This window comes from Diadema antillarum, unplaced genomic scaffold (genome assembly GCF_040938485.1).
Source record: "Diadema antillarum isolate AM-2024a unplaced genomic scaffold, OU_Dant_1.0 scf00000003, whole genome shotgun sequence".
Taxonomy (NCBI): domain Eukaryota; kingdom Metazoa; phylum Echinodermata; class Echinoidea; order Diadematoida; family Diadematidae; genus Diadema; species Diadema antillarum.
Window position 1 is genome coordinate 3,751,288 of NW_027270892.1, and position 24,186 is coordinate 3,775,473.

At 36.9% G+C, this 24,186-nt stretch overlaps 1 protein-coding gene across 1 annotated transcript in view; it reads left to right on the forward strand.

Moving 5' to 3' along the window:
* The window catches only part of LOC139742500 (phospholipid-transporting ATPase ABCA1-like), a 100,359-nt gene that overhangs the window by 25,430 nt on the left and 50,743 nt on the right, over nt 1–24,186 (forward strand). Inside the window, exon 6 of the mRNA XM_071653070.1 lies at nt 5,325–5,449. Within this exon, the coding sequence (XP_071509171.1) occupies nt 5,325–5,449 (125 nt within the window). The remainder of the gene's footprint in view (nt 1–5,324; nt 5,450–24,186) is intronic.

The following is a 24,186-nucleotide window of genomic DNA, read 5'->3' on the forward strand; positions in this document are numbered from 1 at the left end:
AGGCTTGCCCCACCTAGCGACAACAGATGAATGCTAAGTGAATTCCTATCAAAGAAACTCGATTGGAGGTAGTAGGTGAAAAAATGGTTTGTTGCTAGGCTGTAGGAGAAGAATACAGTTTTAATGCTTTGAAACAGTTAAAGATAATAAAAAGTTTTGGTACCTCAAAAGCTTCCCTGAATTTCCTTGTCTTGGTTTGTGTTTCAGGTTAAAGTACGTTGTCTGTGAGAATTACTCGCCCCAAAGTGCTCTCATGTCTTAGTAATCATGCAATAATGGTTTCGTACCAGAGCCAACGCTGTACAGCGTCGATAAATACATTTGTATTGTACGAAACCACTGACTGCGACCAGCAGCGTGCAGCCCATTGTACGCATAGCTAACTGCGACCAGCAGCCCCATACGCATAGCGTAATGGGGCTTCGCATTGTAGCATTCAGGATCATGACAGAATTAGTATCGCGGGTAAATGTCAACTTAAAATCCAAAAATTTCTTCGATTTGAAGACTTACCAACTAAGTTGAAGTATTGAAAACAGGCTTCGAACAACGTTTGGTTCTGTCAATAGTCCCTTTCTGTTCGAATTGATGACTGAATGTGACTCGGTCGAGAGGACCTTGGGAGAGCTACATACACTGGATACCATGGCCAGCGCATGCGCACACAAACATCTTATCCATTCATGAATTTGAAATTTGTGTGCGGGCTGCATGTGATGTGTTCGCATGCACTGGCTGTAGTATTCAGTGTACTGTATGTAGCTCTCTAAGGTCCTGTCGACCGAGTCACGTTCAGTCATCACTTCGAACAGAAAGGGACTATAGGCAGAACCAAACATTGCCCGAAGCCTGTTTTCAATACTTCAACTTAATTGGTAAGTCTTCAAATTGAAGAATTTATGGGATTTTAAGTTGACATTTACCCTGCGATACTAAATCTGTCATGATCCTGAATGCTACAATGCGAAGCCCATTTACGCTATGCGTATGGGACTGCTGGTCGCTATGCGTATGGGGCTGCTGGTCGCAGTTAATTGCATGATTACTAAGACATGAGAGCACTTTGGGGCGAGTAAGTCTCACAGTGTTAGTTATATGAAAGGTACTTTAACCTGAAACACAAACTAAGACAAGGAAATTCAAGGACACTTTTGAGGTACCAAAACTTTTTATTATCTTTAACCTGTTGAGGATGGACTGATTTTGCTACAACACACATTTCCCATAGACACCTGCCCGAGTATACTCGGGACTTGTCCTCAACGGGTTAATGGAGTTAAAACAACTCATCTAAAACAAGTTGTATTCAACACCGACCTGGAAGACTCAAACTGTTTACGATTGGGAGCAGTGATTTAAAAAATGTTTGTTTTGTCACATTTGATGCTTATGTGTAGGTCAGTTGTATCACAGAACATCCTACCATATAAACCTTTCCCAATAAAGCCTAAAATTAAGAAGATATCACTATTTTTCTCAATAAACCTTAACTATAGATGGTTTATTCTAGAAACAGTTTATTATAACTATTGTTCACATTTTGTGTATTTAACAATACTTAACATTGATTATACTGATGAACATTTTTACATTGGTTGTTTCTATCCCTAATTCACATTTTAGAACTATTCTGAAGCACTAAAATGGGTTTTTGTTACATCTACAAATGCCAAATAATGCCGTTAACATGCAGAAACTTTTCAGTGGGGCCTGTAGAGGAGCATTGTGGTCACCAGTGTTATACTTCATGTGGCATACAAAGTGTGTACAGTCTAGTTTGTGGGACTTTTATTTGCATTACACTCCAAATGGCTGATCAGATCTCACTGGGTTATCTGGAATGCAACCAGGCAAAGCAAAAAGAAAAAAAATACAGCACTGGCAACCATGAAATAGCATTTTCTCTCGTATTGTCGAGCAACAGATGTTGTTGACAGTTGGGGTAAAAGAAGAACCTGGGAATATAGAAAATAACGACTATTCACAGACCTCTGTTTGGTGAAGCTGATTTTGATAAAATGTTTACAGCATTCGTGAATAATATACTCCTGGTAAGAAAGAGCGAGCATTATTCTTATCATATACAGCATGTAGTATAATCATACACGTAACAGTGACTCACTAGAAATGCATGCTGTTAGTAAAGTTTTGCTATACAGTAAAAATGCTACTTAGACTTTCAACCCAGTCCAGCTCTTGGTGCCATGTTTAAAGTCTTGATTTACTATGTATATACTCACATGGCTTTGCAATGTGAGCTACTGGTATGTTGTTTTATGATGCTGGAAGTGTACATGTAGCATATGTGGGGGGGGGGGGGGGGAGGGGGGACGATGTGGATTGGGAGAGCAGATGTGGATAGGAGGGTGGGGTGGTGGGAAGAATGATTTCTATTGTATGTACAGTTGCATGCATGCAGGTACCATGTTGTGCCCTGTGATTACAGCTTTATAGGTAGGGGCAGAGATTTACAGCCAGGCTGTGTGTATGTATCTTATGATAACAGCTGTGGTACATGTACCTCAATGTTTGATCCTCTTGTTTGCCATTTCCTAGCATAGACCTGGGAACTGTCAGGCTTATCAGAGTCGCGAGTTGGTCATGTCATGTACGGAATTGGACAAGCAGCAATGCATAGAGACTTTTAAAAAATGGTCCCAATTATAAAACAGAAAGAAAAAAAGGATTAGGGGATGCGGAAGATGTGAGATGACAATTTTGATGTATAACAACACAAAAAAAGGACTATATTCAACAGCACCTCTAAAGGTTTTTTTCTTTTTCTTTTGTGGAGCCAACATACTATCAGGGTAAGAACTTGTGGTCCTTGGATTAGAATTTCTATGCCCCATACACAGGACAACCACCAGCCATTTCTTTGTCAACAATCGCAGCTTAGCTGTTTACCAGTGATCTCTAGCAAATCGTATTCATGCACACAAAATGCAGCCGCTGCTGTTACGCATCACTTCACGAGTGTGCTGAATGATATATCACATCAGCTTTGAAAATGCACTCATGTGATATATCCGAACACAAGAGACCCGGGACGTTTTAAAAGGAGAAACTATTCCCAGAATGCGGCAGAACCTTGCCAATGAACCCACAATTGCCAGGACTTGGCGCCCAGGGAAATATCAATATCAGTATGATGATCAGGCCTACACTGGGAAATATGATACTCAAATTCTATTCTATAATGCAGACAAAAGCAGCAGGTTGGGAAAAAAAGAGAAGTGCAATATATCTTATAGACCCTTTTAAATTCTGGTTGATTTTTCAAGTGCATTATTTAACTGATCCACTGCATTAGGATATTGAATCATGCATGTTGATTGTCATGCTGTGTGTCTCTATGACTGTATGATTTTACTACAGCAAAATATGTTGCCATAAAAATTACGTACAATAGATTAGAGTAATAGACTTTATTTCCTTCATCGTGAAATTTACCAGTTTGATCTGTGCCGAAACGATCACCATGGAAAGTCAAGATTCTGTCATGTGACTTGTATGCTATCCGATATACCAATTATTTCCACCAGTTCTACAGAAATGTGTGAATTGTGACCACCAGAAATTTAGTGTTAAATTGCATACAAAAGCTGTGTGCAGACTTTGCGTACACTTTTTATGCAACTTTTTGTTTTTGTCAAGGATGGTGACATTTTGACTCTAATTGTTGTATGAATGAAAAAGATTCAATATTTGAAAAAAAAAATAATTATCTGGTATGATTTTCCTCACAATAAGGATGTGCCAATACACATATTGTGTTGGTTGTATCTTTAGAGCAACTGGGTACTTGAGTGTCAGTGTAAGGCCTCGATAATTGCTAATTTTAATTAATCATCATTGCTGCATATCGTTATGGTGGTTGGCCTTTACGAGTGATACTTCGGAGACGAAAATGACAGCGCACATAATGACATGAGGAACAAGAGCAAGTGTTCATGTACGCTTCATACTGCTGTAATCCTACTGTGATATGAACAGGTGGTACCACATGATACGACTCATCAATATGACATATCGTACTCCATGGGACATACATCTACTGTACACATCCCTTTCATAGATTATTTCCAAGTGGTTCGCTACAGATGAGTTGATATTCATAAAAGTATATCATTGGTCTGCCATACTTCCGGAACTCTGTGTGGTGTGTGGAGGCCTTGTGTAGTTTCTAGTTTACAGTAATACCATCCTCCTAATCATGGCCATTGACGTCTATTCGGTATCGTGTGTTACCAAGCATATTACAAGCGGCCTTCAGCCATTATAATTGTCTGGCTCCAATGACCGCATTGAGATGATGATTGACGGGGCATTACTGTATGCAGCATATTGATTATCATAATGGCTGTCATGTTTTTGTTTTGTTGCCTTTATCATTTCATCATCGTTGTCATCATCATCACTGCTAGCTGTTGATATCATATTCAATTTGATAGGCAAGGATAATGATCATGAATTTTTGTCATTCACATTGTATGTATGCATGCATGTCAGAATAAATGAGGAGTTTGTTCGCAAAAACCGATAAGTCCATTTTTGAAGATCTTGAAGTACGGTCTTTGTCATAAAGTACAAAATAATACCTTTTAAACGATATATTGTTCACTACATATAAACATACATTTTTGAAGTTATGGTCAAAAGAAGCAAAAATTTTCTTATTCTCTTTATTTTTCGTGACCTTTAATCGCAAATATCGCCATTTGGCAAATATGGACTTATCGGTTTTTGCAAACAAACTCTTCAAATGATGATCAATGATGATGTTGACAATACTATGTGTCAGTTTAGATAAATTAACCATAAGAATCACACCAGTTATTGTACAGCGCAATTCATTTAGATATCATATAAGGGAAGTTTTTGCATTTATTTTGATCATTAGATATTCTGATTTGATTTTCTCTTTTTTTTATCATATATCAATGACTGACTTAACAAAGTTCTTTGCTTGCAACTTTATATTTGCTTACACTTTTATGCCTCCACCACGAAGTGTCGCCAGAGGCATTATGTGTTTGGGTTGTCCATCCGTCCTCCTGTCCTTCCGTCCGTTCTTCCGCCTGTTCTTCTGTCCGTCCGGCCGTCCTTCCTTCCATAATCAATTTTGTGGACAGCGTAGCTAAAAAACGTGGTATCCTATTGAAACTTGGCATGTAGGCTACAACTGTATACATATGTATGAGTGGGCTAAGTTGTGCATATCAAATTTTGGGTGCACATGCTCAAGGTCAAATGCTCAAAATTTAGTGCTAGTCATACAATTTATTTTTTGAATACTCCCATCTCTGTGTCTTTCAATCCAGACCTCTCCTCTCTGAGCAACATCGTTGACGACCCCCAGGCGGTCAGCGACTACCTCAGGGAAGAAATCGGCCTCTCGCAACCGGTCATCAAGGCGATTCTGAACTCTGAGCCAAATCCTGCCGAGGTGAGTTGACCGCAGGCTCTGTCTCTCAAGTCTAGTCTTACTTTAATAGTCTGGTTTCCAGACTGTCTGCCTGTACTAGCTTGCGTCCAAGAATATTTATCACCCTTTAACAATGAATGAAGCAGCAGGTTTAGCCGGATGGTCCTCCACCTTTGGCAAAGACAGTGACTCCATCGCGGGCGGGGACTTCATCGCCGTGGAGGGTGCATTTGTAGAAGGGACTGAAGTTGGCAAAGGGTCTAAAGTTGGCAAAGGGTCTGGAAACCAGATTAAATCTTACTAAAATGAGAAACTTTTCATCCTTTTGCTCATATTTTTTCATCTATCCCGGCCTTTCATCTGTTTGTCATTTGCTTGTTAGCTTATGTGTGTCATGCATTTAACTGTAAAGTTTAGCATACAAACGCCAGACATCAGTGTTGGTGGAGAACCCAAGAAAAGATACCTGGCCACCATGCCGAGTGTCTTGTTATTCATCTATTTCAAGATGCAAGATGGCAGTGATACATTTCCCCCTCAAAACCTAGACTATGAACATCACCAGATGACTTTTCTATCTTATTTTAACATTATAAATCATTGACATTCTATTCAACATGATAAAAACAAATAGGGAAATACAAACATGCATGGTGATTGTGTTGAATCATGCCAAGCAAGTAAAGATTCAACAGGTAGGCATGCAGTTTCTTGCAGTATTAAACACAACATGGTGTATTCTGTATAAAAACATCCACCATTACTTTTACCATGGATTGCTACATAAATCACATACAACTGGTTACCAAGTAAACAAAGTAAGGTGCCTTACCATCTGAGTAATACATAGTTATAGTCAAAGGAGGTTGATTTTTTTTTTCCATATTGATTGAAGGGATAATCATAGTTATATCCTCTTGATCAAGTAAAAAGTATTAAGAACATTACAATGTATGTGGAAATTATGTCATGGTCATATGACATAGATGGTAACATTAAAGTCATCCAAAAATATTACTGAAGATGACCACTTGACATTCAAATTCTGCTCTCTTTCCAATATTTGTCAGATTTTGCTCAATCTTTGCTGACCAATTGCATTGATTTGACCAAATTATCTGGAACCGCATTCTGTTGAAACCCTCTTTCCTGCTTCAATTAAAGTGAAAACAAAAAAGTTTGTGGTCAAGAGTCAATGCTATCTACGTTTCCAGTGTACCCTTGGTAATCCGTATTGCTTTGATATGCTGCCTCAATTGTTTGAAGCCCAACATATTTGTAGATCAAAGCAAAGTAGGACAGAAAAAAAAATAGATCGTGTGTAGAGATTTTAGCTGCTAGTTTTCAATAAGCAGGAAAGATTAAAAACCATCCTCTGGTTAAATTTCAATAATGGAGCTTCCGTTTTCTATGTCCTTCCATAGAACCACAGGATTGTGGTTGTATGGAAAACTAGCCTCAATTCCAGACCAAATTATGATGATAAGGTGAGATATGTATAGCAGAAAGCAGCTGATACCTATTGTGCCAAACCCGATCGTCAGGGCTGATTTTCAATTTCATTTCAAACTGTCGGGAGAGAAACAGTGCAGTATGGTGCTCAGAGATATAATGCAAGTTACATCTTCAAGGTGTACAATGTATGGATGGATGTGTGTTTGCCTGTGCATGCACATGTTCATATGCTATGGACGTTGTGATTACCTATGCATGCTAGTATTAAAGATGAAAGAAGTGGCAAGCAATGTTGCATAACATATGTTGTTTATCGTGAGCACACTATAATTATGAAGTTTATATGTACAGTACATGCACTCCTATCCGAGAATGCATGTATGTATACACTATTGCATCGTTTAATATTTACTCCAGCTTGTTTTGCTCTTTTGTAAGAGAAGGGGAAAGAAAGAAAAAATCCATTTGTTTTTGTTTATTTTTATTTGTGTACAGAATATAGTGAAGGGAAATTTTGGAAGTCAAAGTAGTTTTATGAGTTGCTGAGTGGAACTGACCTTAAATAGATTTCAAGAATAAGTTTATAAAGAGGAGTCAGAAGGAGCCTGAGCTTTTGATCCCAGCAGAATCTTTGTCATGGAGGCAAAATCAAATTTCGAAGAGAATGACTCTCTTCGACACCTTGATGAATCTTAACATCTTCCTATCGTGACTAAGTGAGAGTCAGTCACATTGTAAGCCACTGTGTGATGGTCCCTTTCAGACGGACTTCACTGTTAAAACCTCCAGATGAATCAGTGTGAGGAATTATGTTTAATCTGAGGTCGAAATTTCTCCACATACAGATGTACAACATTAATGTACATGAACCTTTCAGATTAGAAGGTGGTAAAAAGCTGCAAACATGTGAATCGCCCCATAGATGTCAGTATGTGGTGCGTGTGCATCATTTAACTCCACAGCAAGGGTAATGCTGTAGTAATTTTACTCGTTGCCAGATAGCGCTTCACAATTTCTTGATGTTTTTTGACATGAGAGTTTTTCACACTGGACTCTCCATGGTAAAAATAACTCTGGTGACTATCAGGATTACCCCAGGGGGTAGGTGGGAAAGTTACTTTACAAAAAAAAAAGAAAAAAAAAAGAAGAAAAAAAAATCATATCCGTTTACTGAAATGTTCATCGGAAAGAGATTCTAGGCTAAAGGAAAAAAGAGAATGTAGTGCAAATGGTTGTGCAACTTTAGCTGTAGAATATCTTTTTAGTATGAAAGGGGTATTAGACTCTCATCCCATGATTCACAGTGATGTATTTTTCTACACCTGCCCATTCCACTTGTCATCTCGGCCAGTCACTGCTCACCTGAAGAGAGGGTAATCGCGGCCAATGATTTCAGTTAGGAGCAAATCTTCCTCCAATTAACCCAGCCTTATCTGTCTACGGCAAGAGCGGCTGTGGATGGCACTTTTCTCTCTGAGGATTTTCCAAGATGTGTCACATTTCAAATCCAAGTCCAAATTTAGTCCAAGTATTATGTGTATGACTTTCTTTGTTGAAAACCAACTGTGTGTGAAGAAGAGAATATGGAAAAGGTTCCCTATCATGTCACATAGACCATGTATGCATGAAAGAAAAAGAATTCATGGTATTCCTATTGTGAATACAGGAAATGAATAGTATGAGAAGCATGTTAGAGACCCAGTTTGACTTACTGCAGTACAGTTTGTGGAATGATTTATACGAATTTGGATGTAATGTTCCAAGGAAAAAAAATCTTGACAAGTAGGTCTATACCATCCTATTGTCCACTCCTGAATTTAATGTGCTTTTGCCTGCCGATGATTTATGGGAATCTGCACAATAAATCATTCATGAATTTCTCCCCCCCCCCCTCTCTCTCTCTGTCTAAACAGAAACAAACAAAAAAAGAACAAATGAATATGATGGCCCAAACTGCTCAACTTACAATGACAACTGTGTTGATACTGCTTGTTTTTGTTCATTCTTACTTTTTTTCTTTTCTTTTACCAGCCAGCAATGAATTGAATTGGTAATTGCAATTCCATCAGGCATCAAATAGTCTGAACTTTTTAGAAGAATGACTATCAGTTTCCAGTAATATGTCAGTATCATAATTTCAGCTCAGCCTAGGTTGATGTTGGTATGGCTTCTCTGTAGATATACTGTGTGAGCTGAAATTTTAGCGGTTTTATTTTCACGAATTTTCGCGAATTACCTTTGAACCGCGACAATAACAACACGCAAAAGTAACAATGTGCAAATAGCTAAGTTCAGTTAGACCCTTGCAACCGTGAAATTAACAACATATATGAAAATGTCCTTCATGTAGCAATTCGTGAAAATATCTGTACGCGAAAATTTCAGCTCGTACAGTAATCATACATTGTATGTACATTTTTCATTCTGCCTTTTATTTTTTCTTCCTGATGATGCATTCCTATTTTTAAAAAAGACAACATCAGTGGCACTGAAGAAATTTATTTAGTGTGAGTTATTTAAAGACCAGTGTTAACTAGAGTCTAGGTGTTTGAGGAACATATTTTGTTTTGTATTTGTGTGGGAGGATATTTTGGTCCTCCAGGGAATGGTCTTGTGTTATATGAGATCCATTTTTTTTTTTTAAAGACATGCGGAGAGAATCTCTTGATTTTGAGGGCACCAGCTGCACAACTACAGTGTACATGATGTATGCTTTGGTTTTGCAATTAGGTGTATGGAATAGACCTTGCACAATCACTGAATGCTCATGAATAGAAAAAGAGAGAAACAGATAGACAGACAGACAGACAGGAAAAAATGACAATGATGAAATACCATGAGGAGAGAGAGAAAAATCAGAGGCAAATTGGAAAGCCATGAGGTCACACTGCAGGCACGGGAATTTTGGGAGAGCAGTCCGAATGACAGACATGCCTGATATGTTTCTGCGAAAGTTGCATTCATCCTGTTTTTGTCATTCCGGTCTATGGGTGCTGGTACTGACATGTACTGATTGCATTGCCGGATTTCCCCTTTAATCTGATTCCTTGTGCAGCCAGCCATCGCTTTGTGTGGGCAGTAGGGTGACTGAAATCCCTTTAAAGGGTGGCAATGTCCCATATGTGACCCTGCATCTCAAAACAAACAAAAAGTCGCCAGACATGAAATTCTAGTTAAGACCATATTCTGAAAGAGCAGACTTTAAGCTTTAAAGTGATGTATAACTCAAATCAAATGGACTCTCCTAACCTATCTAAATATTGGAAAGAAAGCACAAACTCAGGAAAAGTGGGAACTGAGAAAAGAGGCTCTGAAGTACAGTGTCTATTTAAGCGCTTAATCTTTACCAAACCGTGCTGGCTGTGCGATGAATGGGACAAAAGACAGGAAGTAAAACACCAGAGTAACAACAATGAAGGGATTATCAGATTAAACTGAAATTAAGCATGCCTCATTAACACATTCTGTCCATAATTAATGCCAACTTTCAAAGCAGTAGCACTATCTTTTCAAAAGTTATTAGAGTTGAAAGTGAAGAGTGTGGACAAGGTTTTTCAGAAATGAAAAAGGGATTCTAAAGACACACCTAATCACACTATTCTACCAAAAATGTTCGAGATAAACTGCTAAAAAACACACTTTCCTGCCTGTTTTATGATACCAAATTTGAGCATAATGTAAATGAAGACCCGTTCTTTCAGAAAATATGAAAAAGTCAAGTTCGGCTAGGTTGACCCATTTCACTTATTTTCAGTCCTCACGCAAAATCAGTGTGTGCGACTTTATGTTCGTTTTGAGGTGCACGGTCACATATGTGCTTATTCATGGGTAGGGTGAACGAACATATTCAAAGCTAGATGGTGACCTCATCATACTCGACGTTTGCACAAAGTGAAATTAGGAACATTTTGATGGTATTGAAACCTTTGGGATGAAAGAGTGAGAGCATTGTAAAACTGACAAATTATTGTATTATATTAAAGAAAACAAGGTAAAACGTGGCGAAGCAGATGAAATGACAACAATAAAGCATTGTATAACAGTATCCTGTATGTGCCATATTATAGTCAGTCTGGTTTTTGTTTTTTTTTTCTTTTGGAAATAGGGACATGCTAACAATTTCATGAGTCATTAAATTAACAATAGTGGAGTGCAGCAGTGGGCAGAGAAATGTTCATATGCAGGTCACATTCATATCAGGATCAAAGTGAATACTTTGGCATGTTTTAAAGTCTGAGAATAGCAACTGACTTGTGAAATTCACAAAAATAAAACCCCCAAAAATACATGGCATATTCCAAGAATGCATGACTGCAACATTGTTACCAAGGTCATATCATACTCATAGTCTGGCAGTATGCATAAATATGATTCACATCGAGTGAATTTACTTCGTGGTAATGTGTTTAGAATACAAGCCAGGGCCATCTCCTCTCACAGAGCTGAGACTGGAGTGATTATTCCTCAAATTCAAGATTGAGACACAATTCTAGAAGTTCCAAAAATTTAGGGATTATAGTGCTTCTGTTATTATACATCCACTCAAGATCATATCATGTATGCTTTCATTAGATTGATGATACTGTATGTTTGACAAATGCAGGAATTAAGTTAGTTCAAGAAATAGAATAAAATGAAATTGAGTTAAAATTAATAAAATGAAATGTAACAATAAAAAGAGATGAAAAAAAATAACAGCGACTTGCTTCAATAAAAACAAAACAAAAACAAAAAAGAAAACCTTCAGTAACAACTTAGCAATTGGCAAATGATTAAGACAGAGCATGTAGCAAAGAAACTGCAATCTGCCTTTTACAAGCCAAGCAGGAAAAAAAAGTTGGAGATGATATACACTTTGTACCTTACAATTCTAGATTATTGTTGAATTTTAATCTTTCTTGAAGAGTACTGCACATACCAATTATTGTTTCGTAATTGTATGCTCTGATCTTTCATTGCCTTTATGAAGAAATGATCACTAATGGGTGTGCATTTTGTTTCTCAATATTGGCTGTTTTGACACTGCAATGATATTCAGAGCAGCTTGCACTTTCTTCTATAATATGCTTATAGAAGGATGTGATGCAGATACTCCTTGTGCAAGTGTACAAGGCATTCACGATAGAATGTATTGTATTGTGTTGCATGTGTGTGTGTGTTTGTGTGAGAATGTGTTTTTTGTATGTGTGGATGTGTGTGTGGTTTTTTTTTATGTGTGTGTGTGTGTGTGTGCACGTGTTCATCGCACATCGGGGGATGGCTTCCGTGTTACATCATCTCGCGACCGAGAGATTGGCATGACTGTGGGTCTCTTGTGGCATGGTGATCAATAAACCTTTAGCGTGTGCTGAACCGTGGAAGGAAGGATCAAGAGAAAGTTACCTTAGGTAACAGGGTCAAATGCTTCTACAGCTTATAGAAACACACACACACACACACTGTGTTAGTTTTCAACATAGACTTGTAACATATTGCTAAATTGATCATTGCCACATGCTCTTAAACAGGTTACCTGGCAGAATCAAGGTTATATAGTGTATAAAAAGAAATGACTGGTGACTGACCATTTGCCGTAAAAGTACCAACATTGATAGATGCTGAGTATTTGCATAGAACACTACAAAACAGATACTAGACGTATCCAGGCTGTACTCCCTCATGCTGTGTGCAATATATGTCATAAATATTAAAATCTTGCAAGATACATGAGGTCTCATAATGTTATATCAAGTAGTTTCCCATGCCTACGTTAAGAGCTTATACATCTGTAGAGATGCAATAGAGTCATAATATATAATTTTCTGAAGTTACTATAATCTAATGTCTTTTTATTGCATCAAATCAGCAGCTAAGACTAAATTGTGGAAAAAAAGAGGAAGTAAGGTTCTTTTTGTGAAAAGTGATATTGCTCTACTTACTTGCATCATGTATCCATGTTTAAAGAGTAGCCTTAAGGTTCTAGATCCCGTGCAGAGGAACTACAAAATTGTATACTGCGATGGGTTTGAACCTGTATGCTGATGTCACCTTGTTTTATAACTTGACTCTTCTGTCTTCTAACGGTGAGAAAATGTTTTCAGACAGTCAGAGCATGTGGTAGGATATGTTTAAAACATATATATCCAATTCTACTTCTGTTTGCAAAATGTGCAGGGGGTATTGGCTGTTAAATTTTGACACGTGTCGTGTTGATAGATATGATAAAAGTGTCTTTACTGGGAATATTATGTGCAATATGACTGACTAGTAAAGGATTTCAGCTGCCTCAATAAAGGAAAGCTCCACATTTAATGTCTTAGTCAACCACAATAAAAGGAATATCAAGAATAAACAGATCAGTGACAGTTGAACAAAAAACTGAAAAAGTAGAAGAATTAAAAGGTTCTAATCTTTTTCACACCAGTGATATATGTCATACTTTCTATTAGATGGAAAATTACTAGATAAGTAATAATGAATCCACTCTCAATTTCCCCCATCTTTTTGTGCATAAAAAAAAAAGAATTTATGAATGCCAGTTTTGTCATTTTAACCTAACTCTATCCACTGCTTTTTAGGGGAAAAAAAATCTCAATTACAACTCTGGTTATTTGGTGCACAGGTATATGTCTTTTTTATTCAACACCAAAAAAGAAAAAACAACAATAAAGGTCTGTGTGCAAGCACTTTTCCAGAGACCTGTGAGGGCATATTAGTTTTGACTAATGTCACTGTTTATTGTCAATAGGTTTTTAGTGAAAAATGGCCATACAATACACTAAAAATATTTGTTTAAATTTCATGAAACTTGGTGACATTTGAGATGATGGAATAAAAGCATTGGTGGTATCACTTTTGCAGAAACGTACAGCAATTTACTGTACCTTTTTCCGTTCTATTGTCTGGTTTCTATTAAAACGAGTTTTAAAGGAAACGCTTGTCAGAATTAGTATCATCAAAGTCAGCTTGGAAAATTAGGTAGGTCTCCCTTTTGAGTGTTTCATTGGAGTGGGATTTTCTTTTTTTTTAAAGGAGATCTGAGCCGCAGTAGTCTATGTGAGTGCGTGTCTAACTGTTTGTTCAACCATACCGTAAGGTCTATTGTGTTTGTGTCACATGGTTATGGCAAATCTGCAGAACCTGAGAAAACCAACAGCTGGTGAGGGAAAGATTAAAAAGTTTCTTGACATCTCTGTCTCTTCACCTAGTTTCAAATTTGAGATAGATGCTTTATTGGAAGACATGCAACTAAATGTTAAATGTGAGCAGACATGTTTTCCTGACATTGATAGATCTTCCTACCCCCCCCCCCCCCCCCCCCATTTTCTGTTTTTGTGTGAAATATTGTCCTGGCAACATCTAGGAATATTTCCAGTGTAAAAATGCTTCGACTGTAACTAATTCTGTCCATTGTGGTCTTTTCTATGTGATAATAGCTCTGATGTAAATTTGATTTAAAATTTTCAGACCTGTAGGCCCCCAAGCGTTATACGAAGTTTCAGTAATTGTTTGAGTAATTAATGTAATAGAATGCTTCGACCATAACTAATTCTGTCCATTTAGTCTTTTCTATGTTTTAATAGCTCTGACATAAATTTGATTTCCCCTATGAGAAATAAAGTTTTCAGACCTGTGCTGTTATACTAAATTTCAATTATTTTTTAGATGAAGCTCCCATGGGGTTAAAACATTCTCTATGGCATGGTTTCACAAAAGTAGATTTTAGGCCATTGATTATGCAAATTTTGATCATGTGAAGCCGCAATATATTGCGGACGCCAGCAAGCATGCAATAATGAACATGCATGATCACGTACTTGCGCAAAGTACTCCAATCCATGGACTAAATTTAAACCATAAATTTGATTTAAACAACCTTTGGGAATTCAGGCTGTAGAGTTAAACCTAGTTAAAGGTACTGTTTACCATCGGAAACAGTGATTTCAAAATGTTTGAGTTGTCACATTTGATGCATATGTGTAGGTCAGTTTTATCACAAAACATCCTACCATATAAAAATATTGCAATAAAGCCTAAAATATGAGGAGATATCACTATTTTTCTCACTAAACCATAACTGTCTCATAGATGGTTTAGACACAATTTTATTATACATAACTATTGTTCACTTTTTTTGTTTACATTAAACAATACTTAACATTGATTGTACTGATTAACTTTTTTACACTGGTTGCTTCTATCCCTCACATTTTAGAATTATTTTGAAGCACTAAAGCTGAGTTTTTGTTTTGTCTGCAAATGGTAAATTATGCCTTAAAGTATGCACTTACTCAAAGCTGGAAAAAAAAAAATTGCGGCAGAAACCAAGACAGTGTGCAGTGCTGTAATTCTCATGATCCATTATCCTCAAACATTGATTTGAATTGAATGAATTGAATGTTGGAAAGGAGCGTCTCTTTTTACCTCCGCTAAAGGTCCCGAGGAGGTTACGTTTTCGTTACCGTTGGTTTGTTTGTTTGTTTGTCCGTGTGCAAAATAACTCAAAAAGTAGTGAACGGATTTGGATGAAACTTACAGGAAAGGTTGAGAATGACACAAGTAACAGATGAATAAATTTTGGTAGTGATCCGATAATCTTGGGGGAATTTATGAAGGATTTTTGATATTTTGGCAGGTAGGGTCAATGAACTTTGGAGTTCAAGCTGCGCATTTTTGAGGTTTTCATACGTGCATTTAAGTGCGTGCTCCACTTTCTGCTAGGGTGACGCTCGCCGCACAGCTGAGGGTCTATGACGTAACAAAGGCTTGTATATTGGGAAATCGGGCGATTTTTCGGCATGTATACCTATGGGTGAAAGTCTCTGATCTCTTTGGAAGAGCCCAAAGAGCTTTTCCCCAGTGGTGGAGAGGAGAAAAATCTCTTTAAAAAGAGCAAGATAATCGGTGGAAAGTAGCTGCTTGGTGGAGATCTGCGCTCATAGAGTGCTTTTCTAGTTTGGTTAATTTTTTTGAGATGTTGCTCATGGAATGGAAATTAAAGTGAGAGGATAAAAGCCATGATATTTCTTGAGCAGACCAATGTGCAGTGTACTACAGTATTGAGGTACGGTATCAATGAGCCATGTATTGTCTGCATAAAATATTTGGACTTGTCAGAAGATTTTGCGAGTGGGTGAATTCTGGATAGAAAACCACTGACTGAATGAGAAATACATCTATTCTTCATATACTATTTAGAAAATTATAGATATAACCGTTCCAAGCTTCAATATGATACAGTGTATGCAACATATGTAAAGTGTTACAGGTGGCAATATTTTTACAAAGTTGAGTCAGCTCACAAAATTTGCAAAAGCAAAAAAAAAAAATATTTTGTGTACACAGTGTGCTTTGATGGCATGCATTTTTATTTTCCAGCTGAATATATATTATTTTTTTAATTTTTTGTTCTTATTCTTTTTCATATTTATAGGAAGCTTAATGTGAGAATTATTCATTTGTAGAGCAAGGTTGATATTCTGCCCATACATCAATATATTTCGTATCATTGTGCAACCAAGAGTGAGTATACCTTAAACAGGAAAAAAAAAATGGAGCAGCTTTGAATTCCTTTGATAATTTTTCACCAGCAGTGAAAGGCTCAAAGGAAATGTACACTTCCGATACGTCATAGATTACCGGTAACTCAAAATGCAGATGTCATATTCCAATGACGCAACTTTCACTCCAGCCTTGTTCAGTAAGTCACAAGATTACTACGTAGGCATAGATATCTGATTAATAGCCTACAGTTTTATTTGAAGTCTGCAAATGAATGTCATGTTTCACAAGTTAACTTCCCCTATGGCATTTTTATCAATATACTTCAGACAACTCAAATGTAATCATTTCGTTTAAATGGATGGAGTATTGGTGGAGATGAGAATTGGGCTTTTGACTTTTTGCAAGATACCAAGAAAACACTTATGATATGGTACAGAGCATCATTTTAAAAGGAATTCAAAGTTTATTTGATGATAATCAGGTTTGGAATTACTAAAACATCCAAAAACAAAGTAAAACAAAGCGATCGTCATAAAGTGTGGGTCCCATACTTTATTAGAATCCCTCTTATTTGGATATCTCAGCCATTTCAAAACCAATTTTCATCAAATGTTGAATTCCTCATAGAATTACATGCTCTTTCATATTTCAGAAGAGGTTTCTCATTATCTCCCCGAAAAAAAATTAGAAACCTGAAATTAGGTCTCAACCAAAACTATATGATTCCTTTAAATGTCGTTTTTGGGATATCCGTGAATAAACATAGAAAGGGCAATATGGAGTTTATGCATTTCTTAGCAATTGGAACAAGATCATGGCCTTATGAAACCAATTCTTTAAAGAAGTAGTCATGCATATCATGGTAATCAAATGCACACTTGCGTGTATCCTATCCCATTATCTCACCTCCATACTCTCATACACACCTTCCCTAGTACCAGTATACTCTACAGTACACATGGCAATTTCACAAGGGAGAGTTGCACATGTTATGATTGGATTACCTTACATCTATTTATAGCCATGATGTAAATGTTAACAAAAAAGCGTGTGTGCGTAGTGGATTATTCAATCAGTATGATACAGCTTTCATATGAATAGCTGAGCTGTGTGCACATAGTTTGAGATAAGATTTATGCTGTCTGACATTTTGAAGATGCAGTAGAGCTAGAGAGTGTTACATAGTTGAGGAGAATATTTTTCAGATTATTGAATAAACATGTCCAACCAAGGTATATTTATATCTGTGATAGATGTATCTTTCTGTGTGCATGTGTGTTATCAAAATACACACAACACACAACTGTGTATTTTGTATTCATGTATATTTATTGTCAGTATTGGTGTTCAAAACAAAGATACTGGTAATTAAAATACATTTTTTTAAATCGATTTCTTCACTTGTGTGGATGTGACACAAAACCCTAAAACAAACTGCCGTACTTGCAAACCTTTTTTTAGTCTTTGAACCAGAGTGGCAACCATGGAAAGTTTATGTACATTGTTATGTTTGTGAGCGTAAAGGTCAATGCTCATTAAATAATAGAGGGAGCTATCTAAAATCTGGCTTTGTTATTGCTCGTTCTATGTATCGCTGTTTATGCGTGGTACGTGGATGTGGCATGCCAACGTGCCACAAACGCAGTTGGTGCTATAAACACTCGTGAGATATAAAGTTATCTCACAAAATATGGTCTGTTGAGAATGAGAAGGGCGTTAAGTGGTCTTGAACACTATGGGTTTTGTGGCAACTTAACGCCCTTATCATTCTCAACCGACGATATGTTCGCAGTAAAGAGATTCTTGTTTGATCTGATGATATGACTTTTATTGCCACTAAATATTGGTGGTAAGGAATTTTCAAGTCAGAAATAAAATCTTTTAACTGACAATGCTTTTTTGATATATTCATAAAATGGAATTAAATATTTGAAAGCATAATTTGGTAACCGGTTTACCTGGTGCAACAGGGATCTTAAAATTTTTTTGGGAGACAATTCCCAGTTATGTGAATGAAGCAGAATCTACTGTAAAAGTGGAAATTTTCGCACAGAAACCAGAAACTAGCATGAAAATAAAAGCGCGCGAATATTTTTTGCTTGCTATATGTTCCACTAGTTGATGTCTTGATCCCGTGGAATTAAAAACACGTGAAACTCTTCTTTCATACCCGGCCTAGCGTGAAAAATTAGTCACGTGAAAATATCCACTTTTACAGTACGGTAATACTGGAAGATGAACTGGAATAAAGTCATTGTTGTATTCAGACATATTTTGTTCTCTCACACTCTCTTTTTTCTTTCTTATTTTTGATAATAGTATGTTATTATTACATTATCATCACTACTACTACTACTACTACTACTACTACTACTACTACTACTACTACTACTTCTGGGAGTACTTTTCTTCTTATTATTTACTGTAGTACTTGTAATATTGACATATGTGGGGTTTTGTTTTCTTTTTAGGTATAGATATCATTAGGTATAGATATCATTAGGTATAGATATCGTAAGGCATGTTTCTAGAGCAGCTTTTGTGATGACCCCAGGGCTTATATGTACCTTTTTTTCCCGCTTGACACTTGCATCACACACAAGACATCTGAATGATGCAACACTCCAGGGCTGGCCATAAAAAAACTGCTCTCTTTCATTGGCGGGCGCAGAGGAATGCTGCTATAAACAGAGCTATTGATTGCGAGAGAAGGGAAAAAAATGGAATAAGAAAAGAGGTCTGTAAAACTGGACTGACACAGGTTGACCGTGCCCTTGTTGCGGCCATGGACTTCCACACAATGGAAAGTATTGATCTGTCACAATTTACCTACTCTCGTCTCTACACTAGCCTGGTCTCTCTGACGTGTGCAGAACACCTGTTGTGCAGGCATACGTATATGGGCAGCTTCAGATCAAGCACATTAAAAAAATGAAAACATGCCAAATCTTTTCTTGTTTTCAATATACATGTATATGAATATGGAGTCAAAGGCAATTACCCCCTAGGCAGTTACATTTGTACCCCAGACCCTTCTCCTGACCCTAACCCTTATCCTAATCTTGAACCAAATCCTAACTCTAACCCTAACCCTAATCTTTGCTCTAACCTTATCACTAACCAGTACCAGGGAGGGGGTAATTGCCCTGATAGGATGAATATGAATGTGCAAATATGTTATTATCAGGCAAATCCTGGTCAAAATTTGTTGTTGTACAGCATTTTTTTTTTAAAATGAAGAGAAAGTGCACAACTCTGTGGCAGAAATGAGGTCTACATTTTAGGGTTGAGGCTTAGAAGAATGTTTTGAGTTTGTTGATACACTTCTGGCAACTTTGATGCCTTAGATTCATTATTAAACAGGTGGGCAGTAATGTTATGACGCACAAAATAACAGTGATTTCACACCCTGCAGCTTTCTCGGTGATGACATGATCACTGTAGCTCTGCCAAAAGTATGTCAACTTGTTGAGACTGTATCAAGAAGAGTTTTTCTGACTTTCAGTGGATGTTAGTCTGTGTCATGATAGCAGTAGCACACACCTTCATTTCTTCGTGTTCATGTTTGTTGTGACTGTTCCTTGAAAAGTGTCTGCATTCTGCTGGGGCAGGGCTGTTTTTGTCACCCAGCTGGTGTCAGGATGAGGGTGATGGTTGTACTTGTGACCTGCGAAAGCAATGGTGGGACCCTGACACCGCTGTCGGGTTAGGCTGTTATGATGATTATTGTGATCAGATGTTACCTGCATGACTTCACTCAGTGCCAAAAGGAATGTACATCAGTTATCTTGGTTGATGGCAGTTTTTCTGTCCTTATGTTCTATGTATTTGTCATTCTTTCCTTTCTTTTCCTTTACCTTCATGTTCTCCCCTTTCCTTCTTTCCTTTTTCTCCTTGTTTCTCACCTTCCTTTTCCGTTCCACTTCCAGTACATTTTCATGCTTTCATCTTCATCGAAAGTTAAAGGACAAGTCTACCTTTATAGACATGTGGATTGAGTGAATGCATCAATATTTACCATAGTAGAACACATCAGTGAGGGTTTGAGGAAAATTGGACAACCCGTTCAAAAGTTGCGAATTTTTGAAGTTTTTGCTCAGTCACTGCTGGATGAGAAGACTACTACAGCTTGTGATGTCACATGTGTGCAACAATATAAAGAAAACAAAAAAATTCAACATATTTTCACTTTTCTTGCATAATAAAAGAACGCCTGACTTGCCTCTTTCAGAAGGCAGGGGGAATTATTACCCTGAACATACGTCAGCGACAAGTCGAGGAAATGTGCACTTTTTTCAAAAAATAACAATTTGTGAAATTCTCTTTGTTTTCCTTATATCGTTGTACGCATGTGACATCATACACTGTAGTAGTCTTCTCATCCAGCAGTGACTGCGCAAACACTTAAAAAATTCGTAACTTTTGAATGCATTGTCCTATTTTCCCCAAACTTTCACTGATGTGTTCTAATGATATTGCTGCATTCACTCATTCCACATGTATATGAAGATGAACTTGTCCTGAAGTCGTGCTTTCATCTTCATTGTCTTTGGTGTTTCCTTTGTTCTTTCATTTTCCTTCATTGGCATATTGCTGCAGTCTTCTCATCCAGTGATGAGTGCCCATGGATTTGACCAAAACTTGAAGATGTGCAACTTTTGAATGGACTTTCTGAGTTAAATCTGAAATATCACCTATGTGTGCCACTAATACTAGCTGTGTTAACTGAATCCATGTATATTTGAGATAAATTTTCTTTTTAAAGGGAGAGTACAGTTTTGGTGGAGATGAGAATTGGGTTTTTAACTTTTTGCGAGATACCAAGAAAACACTTATGATATAGTACAGAACATACCATTTTAAGAGGAATTCAAAGTTTATTTGACAAAGATCGGGTTTGGAATGACTGAAACATCAAAAAAACAAAGTAAAACAAAGCGATCGTAACAAAGTGTGGGTCCCACACTTTATTAGAATCGCTCTTTTTTGATATCTCAGCCATTTCAAAACCAATTTTCATCAAATAAACATTGAATTCCTCATAGAATTACATGCTCTTTCACATTTTATAAGAGATTTCTCATTATCTCACCAGAAAATGTTAGAAACCTGAAATTAGGTCTCAACCATAACTGTACAATCCCTTTAAAGAAACATGCAGTGACGACATAGAATCAATATTTGGTATTTATATGTTATGACAGGTTGTAATAAACGCTTAGTATGACTTGGGTTTAGACAGGAAGTGTAATAAAAGGAATTTATGTGTGAGATTACAGACTGTACAAATTGTACATCCCTAGCAGCACCTCCGATGCATTAAATTTTTAGAATGTACACTATGTACTTGACCAGGCTTCATGTGTAGATGGCAGGAGGTACATGCTAGCTCTGTCAACAGAGAGGGAGGTTGATTTGTGGAACCAAAGTTCAAAATCAGTCACGATGCAGGAATGCTCTTTTTATGTTCAGTGAGGCATGCATTTGAACCTTGTTCACTCTATTCCGGCAAGAACGCAGTATGTACAATCTTCAGGATTGGAAGAAAAGAGGTTTATCTGATATAGGAGAAGGAGAAGAAGGTTGATGATAGGAAGACGGAGAATTCGTAGTCAGTATATGTGTTTTTTTTTTTGTTTTTTTTTAATTTTTACTTAGAAGCAATAAACTCATAAATTCATAATTTCTGTCTTGGAAGCAATCATAATGTACAACTACTTCATGCTCACATGTATGTTTGAATGGGTATATTATTCCAGCAAAGCATCTGTGTTTAATATACGGGGAACATTTCACTCGCAAAATTCACAAATCTGAACGGGGAAAAGGTTATCAAAAAAAATAAATAGATAAGTGTCCCTTTGTCTCATGTAGAAGTTTAAGATTCATTAATTTAAAAAAAAAAATTGAATGAAAATGACCACTGCAGAGATGATGCAAGACAGTAAATTTGACATCAGTGTTGTTACACTGCCCTCAGCAGTCTCTGTACTTTGACAAAATGTACACCTAAAAATTTTGTGTTTGTAGAGTTACCATAATTACTGTAAAACCAGAAATATTTGCAGCATTAAACTTTCACGAATTGGAGCCAACAGCCTTTTTTGCAGCATGAAACCTTCGCAAATTGCCACTGGCATTCGGTGCATTGTGTGGGCAAAAACTTTCATGATTTGTGGCTCCTCGCAAAATTTGCAAAAGTTCAATGCACGCAAATATTTCTGATTTTACAGTATGCTTGTTACTAAATTGAAACAAAGCAATGCAAGTCTAGTAAACTTGATGACGTAACCTGCAATTATCTAGATCTCTTTGACTTTCCCTCATGATCATAGTGTATTCATGTTATCAATATAAATATCAGATGGCTGCCAAGTGCACCATAGCTTAAATTTCTAGCTGAAAAATAGCTCTTCGGTTTTTTACCATGGAGCAAGAGGCGTTCCTTCAAATGCTTGTAGTCAAGGTCACCTCAAACACTGTAACAATAAAATAAGAAAATGAGTTTTACAGGATGTTTGCACATCAGCAAGCTTCCTGACAATTCACATACAAATAAAAGCGGAAGAAAAAAGCAGAAAGGTGTACGGAAATATTTTTCTTTTTCTTTCCTGTCATGTGCTTTGTCTTTTGGAGAGATAGTCTAGCTGCACTTTTCGGAGAAGTGGTGAATTGGCAATTCTGTAGATTGGATCGCTAGACAATTTTGGAGGAAGGAGTCCATCCTGTTTAATGGTCTCTTGATTTTCTGAGAGGAATGATGGAAACCAAGATGAGAGGAGAAAGAGAGATATTCAGGCAAGGATGTGGTAGTCACAACGAATGCTCATCATGACCATTCGTTCCAGCAGCCTGTTGATTGATATGGGGGACTTGGAATCCATGTGGAATACATTGTTATACAGCATAAAGAGCATGCAATGTCAAGTGCTGCTGTATGCATTAAAGGCACAATTTACCATTTGCAGATGAAACAAAAAAATAGTTAAATGTGAGTTAGGGATAGAAACAAGCAATGTAAAAATTTGAATCAGTATATAATTAATGTTAAGTATTGTTAAATATACAAAATGTGAAGAATAATTATAATAAAAATGTTTCAGAGTGAACCGTTTACCGTTATGGTTTATTGAGAAAAATACTGATATCTCTTCATAAATTGCGAAATTTTTATATGATGGGATGTTTTGTGATACAACTGACCTACACATATATGCATCAAATGTGTATCTCAAACATTTTTTAAAGGGACTGTACAGTACTGGTTGAGGTAAGGATTCATGTTTTGAACATTTCTAAGTGAGGTAATGAAAATCTTCTTATGAAATATGAAAGAGCATGTAATTTTAAGAAGGATTCAACGTTTATTTGATGAAAATTGGTTTTCAAATGGCTGAGATATCCAAAAAAGTGCTAATAATAAAAGGCGACATGCCCCAACTTTATTAGTATCTCTTTGTTTCACCTTGTTTTTGGATATCTCAGCCATGTCAAAACCGATTTTCATCGAATAAACTTTTGATACCCCTTAGAACTGCATGCTCTTTCACATCTCATAGAGTGGTTTCTGAATATCTCACAAAACGTTAAAAGCTAAATCTTCACCTCGACCAGAACTGTACACACCCTTTAAATCTCTGCTCCCAATGGTAAACTGTACGTTGAATGTCTGCATGTTCAGATGTCAAGGAAAAGTTCTGCATTGGGGACAAGCCTGCAGACAGCATAAAGAGATATAGGGAGAAAGACTTCTGTGTACCGCGCATGCTAGCTGTCATATTTATTGTCTTTAGCTGCGGCGTGATTTACGGCGGAAATAG